General features: G+C 46.1%; 1 protein-coding gene across 1 annotated transcript in view; it reads right to left on the bottom strand.

Annotated features, from left to right (window-relative positions):
* Map3k13 (mitogen-activated protein kinase kinase kinase 13) overlaps positions 1-1,157 on the bottom strand; it is a 40,594-nt gene extending 39,437 nt beyond the window's left edge. The window contains exon 1 of the mRNA XM_052158933.1: positions 593-1,157. Coding sequence (XP_052014893.1) covers positions 593-1,082 — 490 coding nt within the window. The 5' untranslated portion in view covers positions 1,083-1,157. The remainder of the gene's footprint in view (positions 1-592) is intronic.
* Positions 1,158-6,917: the final 5,760 nt, after the last annotated feature.

Raw genomic sequence — 6,917 nt, forward strand, 5'->3', positions numbered from 1 at the left:
TTTGGAACTAGTCAAATGTCCTTCAGGCTTGTTTAGACATGTTATTTATTTTTTTTTTAAATGACAGTTTCATTATGTTGCTTAGGAATGACCTAACTTAGTTCAAGTAACTCTCCTGCCTCAGCCTCTGAATAGTTGAAACTATAAGCCCACACTACTGTGCCTGACTTTGGCCATCAGACTTTTTGACTCTGTAAATTATCAGTAAGAAAACCTAAACGAATCCACGATGACAATCATTCATAAGTTATATATCTATACAATTATATTAAAATATTGGATACCAAAGACATGTGATAACAGACATCTTAAATGAGATAAACACACGGGAGCTCCAAGGCTTCTCCTTATGACCTTATGTGTGCTCTCAACTCTACACACCATTAGGCTGGTGGACCACAAAGTCTATCCCGCTCTAAATAAGAAGGAAGCCCTAAGTATGAACTTGCTCCATTCGGAGTCCGTAGGAAAGTGAAAGGGTGGTCATCTGGCCTCGCTGCTGGCCCACTCCTTAAAGATTAGCCAGTTACTGGTGGGGTGGAGGGAGCGTGGTGCAGGACGCGCCTTCCCAGGACGCACCTGCTCTACCCACCTTGCTGTTGTAGTTTGTAGTCAGTGGAATACGCCTTCCCAATGATATTCCACACAGGCCTGAGGCATCCAAACAGTCCTTCGAGAAACCCGCCACTGCCGCTGCCGCTGCCGCTGCCGCTGCCTGACCGACTGAACTGAATCTTAATGTCTTCAGGTCCGTTCGGGTCCTCTCCATCCACAGCGTTGCTGTTCCCCGGAGACATGGTCATCTCTGACTCATCCTGTTCCCTTAGCTGAAGAACACTGTTCTCAAACTGGCCCCTGGAATCCTCGCTTACACTGGTCAGCACTGTGGTGGAGATCGGGCTGCCTGTGATCTCCATCAGCTCTGACCGTATAGCCCCCCTCTCCTGCGGGTCCTCAGGGAGCTTGGGTGAAGGGTGGTTCCCCATGGCTGCAAGCTCATTTCGTCCACCAGAGGCTTTGTTCTCAGTCAAGGGCAAGGGCGGCAAAGAGGAGCAGCTCAGGTGCTCCTGAGGGCTGGCCATTGTGCCATGAGGGTGACCCAGGTCCTGAGATGACAGTCAGAGGACTACGGCAACAGAGGTTGGATACAAGAGAGGACTCCAAAACCTGGAGAAAAAAAGGAGAACATGAGGCCACTGTTTCCTTAGTCTCCACACTGCTTCACTTCTGTTTACACAACCAAAACACTGACACTGGGCTGGAGAGATGCTCAGTGGTTAGAGCTGACAGCTCTCCATGGGATTTGGGTTTGGTTCCCAGCACCCACACAGCAGCTCACAACTCCAGTAACTCCAGGGGATCAAATACTTACTTCTGATTTCAGTGGGCTCCAGAATGCACATGGTTTACACACACACACACACACACACACACTCACACACACTCACACATACACACACACACTCATACACACATACACATACAAACTCACAGACACTCACATACACACACATACACACACTCACACATATACACACACACTCATACACACATACACACACACTCACATACACACATACTCACACACACATACACACACACTCACACATATACACACACACTCACACACACACACACACTCACACATACACTCACTTACACATACACACTCACACACATATACACACATACACACACTCACACACACATACACACATATACACACACTCACACACATATACACACACATACTCACACACACATACATACACATATACACACACTCACACACACATATATACACACTCACACATACACACATATACACATATACACACACATATACACACACATACACACATACACATACATATACACATACTCACACACACATATACACACACTCGCACATACACACTCACACACACACTTACACATAAACACACATACACACATACTCACACACATACACATACACACACACTCACACACACATACACACACACTCACACTTAGGCAAACACATATACACATAAAAATAAGTAAATATTGTTTTAAAAAAACCCACTGAAACCATGAGGAGGTTGGGCAAGTTTATTACAGACAATGGAATATGGGCAGCAGTGAAAATAATGTGAGACTTTTCATGACATCAATATAAAGAACAGTTAGGATAGCGTGTGACACGTGCTTGAGAAAGTATTAAAAGAATACATAAGCATGTATTTCAAAAAGAAACTGGAAGGACTCATACAAAAAATGAACAATATTTCATTTCAGGGGGTCAAGCTTCAAGGCTAAGCAGTTTTGATTTCCATGGTGTCCCAGGGTGCTCTATTAAGAGCATTACAAGAGAAAACTATGCGGTTCTGATACACACTGCACATGACATATAGATTGTTGCATGCTCCAATCCGTCCTCCTCCCTTTGTTTTGGTGTCTTAGGCTGGTGCGGTTTCTCCTGCCATTCTCAGTTCATACAGACAAAAGTTACAGGTGCACAGCAAGGCAAACTCCTGAGCTGTAACGGCTTTTGTTAATCTAGGGCAGCACAACTAAGCCCCAGGTTTTCAATTATTCTTTGCTTCTTATCTACACATCAGAAACACTGGGGGACGTCTGGACCTCTGAAAACAAAGATTTGCTGTAGATTATCAGATTGACAAAAATCAATCTCAAATTTTCTAAAAGCAGGATAAGACTCTTATCCCAGAAATAAATGAAAAGCTGGGAAATAAGGTGACATTAGACTAAAAAGCCTTCCCACAGCAAAAGAAACAATCTAAGGCCTTGAAGAGTCAGCCCACAGGTTGGGAGGGATGTTCATGAACTACACATCTGATAAGAGACAGTACCTGGACTATATAAAGACCTCAAGTCAACAGCAGTAAAACTTAAGCAGGCGGAGTTAGCATGCAGTCAAGATTCCTCCAAGAAAACGCTCAGCCCCAACCTATCAGGTTTGTGTAAAACCAGAACCACAAGGAGTGTGGGCAAGCGAGGGCGAGGGCTGACTACCATCAGTCAACCGTGAATTAGTCTAGCCATTGCGGAAAACAGTATGGTGGGTTTGCAGAACTCCCACATGACCCAGCAATGTGCTCCTGTCTAAAGGACATGAAATCGGTCTGTCAGAGAGACATCTGCAGTCTCACATTTACTGTAGCATTCATTAGTCACAAGTGCAGACCTACAGATCCATCAATAGAGGGACGCATAGAGAAACTGGGGCAGATACACAAAAGTTGTATGTCATACGATGCAGCATTACTCAGCCGTAAAAGGATGCTATCCTATCATTTGTGACAACGCGGAGGGAACCATAAGACACTGTGAGAAACTGAGATCATTGGTTGGTTGGTTGGTTGGTTGGTTGGGTTTTTTTTAAATCTTATTGTGTTGTTTTTCATTTTCTTATTATGGGATAATAAGAAAACCAGTCACATTGCAGCAAGTAAGACAGGACTGAGCTCCCTTAGGACGTGACGGTGAGGGTCCATGGTGAATCATAAGTTAGTGAGTCAGTGTAGCCCATGAACAAGAGAGAGATGACTCAATCAGTAGTCTACAAAATAAATAAGACAAGAGAGAAGCAGGGGGAAAGAGAAGGGAGAGGCACCTAGGTGACCTGATTGGATGAGCAGCATAAGGCTGCTCAGGAAGCTGGCCCTTAGCATCACAGGCTCCTGCCTCCAAGACAGGCAAATGACCCGAGTTCCATCTTAGGAACTACAAGACAGAAGGAGGAAACCAGCTTCCCCAAGTTTTCCTCTGATCTCCATACACATACTGTGGTGCATGAGCCCATGTGTGAACACACACACACACACACAGACACACACAGATACACACACACACAGACATACACAGACACACAGACACTTAAATAAATCAACTCAATACAAAAAGAATGACCGATTTCAATAAAGATTGCCTGTCTTTGTTCAGTTATTGACATAAGTCCCATCAGTGCCACTAACCTAGGTGGGAGTGTGTGCCCCTCTCTTTAGAAGGCAGCTTGGGAGTTCATCTCACTTTCTTTTCTCCTTTTTATTGAAAATAGATTTTTTTCATACAATATATTCTGATTAGTTTCCTTTGCCCCTCCTCCTCCCAGACTCCCCATCTCCCCTCCCTTGCAGATCCACACTCTTTCTGTCTTTCATTAGAAAACAAACAGGCATTTATGGGATAATAAGTATATGAAAAAAAAAACTTGAAAAACAAGTATATGAAAATAAGATTAAAAAAAACAACCAACCACCCAACCAACTGGAACCATGATCTCAGTTTCCTTAGTCAATTTTCTTTCATTTCCCTCACGTCTTTCCTTCAAATCTTTATCCCTCATCAGCACGAGACACTGTGCACCTGACAAGCCACTGGCTGGGATAGGAGAGACTGGCGGAAGCAGGCCACAACGCAGGAGAAATTCTGAGGGCCCAGGAAGGACCAAGGCTCCCTCGGCCCGGAATCCAGCTGAAGCCTCTGCCAGCAGAAGAGAGTCCCAGCCTGCCCACCAACCATGTAAGCCTCTGCTTCCTTCTCCTTCATTAGCTTGGAAGTTTCTAGGAATCTCACCAGGAAGCCCACCGACAGGGAAAGGGCACGTTCTAACCCTGTGCAAACCTAGTGGCTTCTAGTTTCACCTTTATAATTACACCCAGGGCCTTCTGGGGCCACTTCACTTCTCCCACTTAACAAAGGAGAAAAGAAAAAGGTTTCTTAGCAACCGTGTGAGATGTAACTTGAGAGCCCCTAAAATGTTACATCAGGTTAATATCAAGACAATTATTTCCCTACTCTCCCTTGGGAAGCACATCACACATCTGGATGCAGCTTCCTTTTCTCTGAGTGGTTCTTTCACTGAACGCTTGCAACTTAAACATACACTAAAAAAGTCATCACCTGGTCTTCAACCCCGCTTTGCTCTCCCCTAGCTAGCCTTAAAACTCTTCTCCATGTCAAAGCTACCAATCCTGCTTAGGCTGGATCCCAGGCTGCTAAGGGTGATCAGGTGGAACTGTGTCTCTGTTCCCTTACCGCTGACATGGTGACTGCTAGCCATCCTGGATCCTAGGACTCTGAATCTAGGCTATGAGGGCCAAAAAGGGCTCTATTGCCCTTAAAGACACAACAGTGCCAGATGGTCTCAGGCACATGCAGAATCAAAAACAGAAAACTGTTTAAGAATCAAGAGTAGGAGCTTGCAACCAGCTGGACAGATCAAGGATGTTCTGAAAGACAGTGCCCCTCACTTTGGCTGTCAGGCTGCTGGGAGCACAGACCCCAAGAAACGGGAGGAGAAATTAGCTGAAGTCCAGGGCCCGGCAGAGGAGAAACCTGCCTCTCAGAAGGAGATCTGAACTTGTGTAAGGGCCTTTCAGGAGAAACAGGAGCTGAGACAATGATGGCTGCTCAGTGGATAGATCCATACACCATGGTTGTGTGTGACTCTGGCTCTTTATTTAAGCCTACACATCGTGCCAGGATCTTGAAGATGGATTCAGGGCAGGAGTGGGAGTCATCCTTTTCTCAGTGTGGCCACATTGACTGCCCCTACCTCCTACCAATTTATCTCTGTAATTGGCTTTCGGAGGACAGTTAGCTGTGCCTGACCTACTAGGGATGCCAGACCTTAATAACTCTGCTATCACACTGGAGAATGATGGGGAAGGAGAGATAGAGACAGGTCTGGTGCTGTGCAACTGGAATCCCAGCCCTTGAAGCTGGAAGCAGACGGATCAGAAGTTCAAGATCAGCCTGGGTGAAGTGAGACCATGTCTCAAAAACTAAAGCAGAACAAAAAGTATTCTTGGGGGGGAGGGGATGGCTCAGCAGGCAAAGTGCTTGACTAGAAAGTTGGTGATGGGATCAGGCCATGCCCTACTCTATGTTACTTGACACTGTGGAAACCATAGTTTTTCAGGCCAGGCCTTACCCTCAAACACTCCATTTTTCAAGCGGCTTTGGACTCCATTTTAAGGGTAGAGAATGATTGCACACCTTGTGGACACGCAAACCACACCATCTGTCCTGCAGCACCACAGGCTGATAAACGAGGTATCCCTGGAAGTAGAAAGTGTGCTGGGGATTGAAGCCAACTCTAACGCTAGCATGGCAAGCAGTTTAATCCTGTTGCCCTTGATCAGGTTACTGACACATGGGGTAGGAAGAATGCACACGTGGGGGCTTGTCTGGGTGGGTACCTCCAGGGAGGACCAGCGGAGGAGGAGACGATTCTTGAGTGTGGGTATTATCGTCCCATGGGTTGAATGTCTGGGCTGGATAAAAAGGCGGAAAGGAGAGAGCAGGTGAAGTCCCTGTTCGCCACTTCCTCATATGCCTACAAGTGAACAAGCAGCCTTCCATCACACATCCCTCATAGTGAGAACAGATCTTGGGTTCAGACTACATCTTAGAGAACCTGACCTAAGGTTGGACACCAGCTAACTAACAAGCCTGCGGTTAGCACCAGTTTCCAGGTTACTCCCCGGTATACCTGTGTTTGGCCCTAGTTTCCGTGTTACAAGCCTTCCTCTCGCACCACTTCCTAACAAGCACCAATCAGGAGGAAGACAGAAGTTCAGTTTATGGTTTGGCTCCCACCACCAGCCAATTATCTTATAGGGCAGCAAATTCCATAAGCCCCCCCCCCCAGATGTGCACCAGGCTAGAGATCCCCTGTCTTGCTTGCTGTTTCCTATAAAACCTCGTACCACCGAGCGAGAGCTCGGGATTCACCCTCTCGCTTTGCTGCTCTGCAGTGTGATCCAAACTCCAGTTTGAAATAAAGAGCCCGAGTGTGACTGCCTCAGAGTCGACTCCCTGGTGGTCATTTGGCACTTGTGACTGAGGTAGGGCAAGAGCTCTCCTGTCAGGCTTTTGGATGCAATGGTAGGAAAAGTTACTAATAA

Source organism: Apodemus sylvaticus, chromosome 15 (assembly GCF_947179515.1).
Source record: "Apodemus sylvaticus chromosome 15, mApoSyl1.1, whole genome shotgun sequence".
NCBI lineage: Eukaryota > Metazoa > Chordata > Mammalia > Rodentia > Muridae > Apodemus > Apodemus sylvaticus.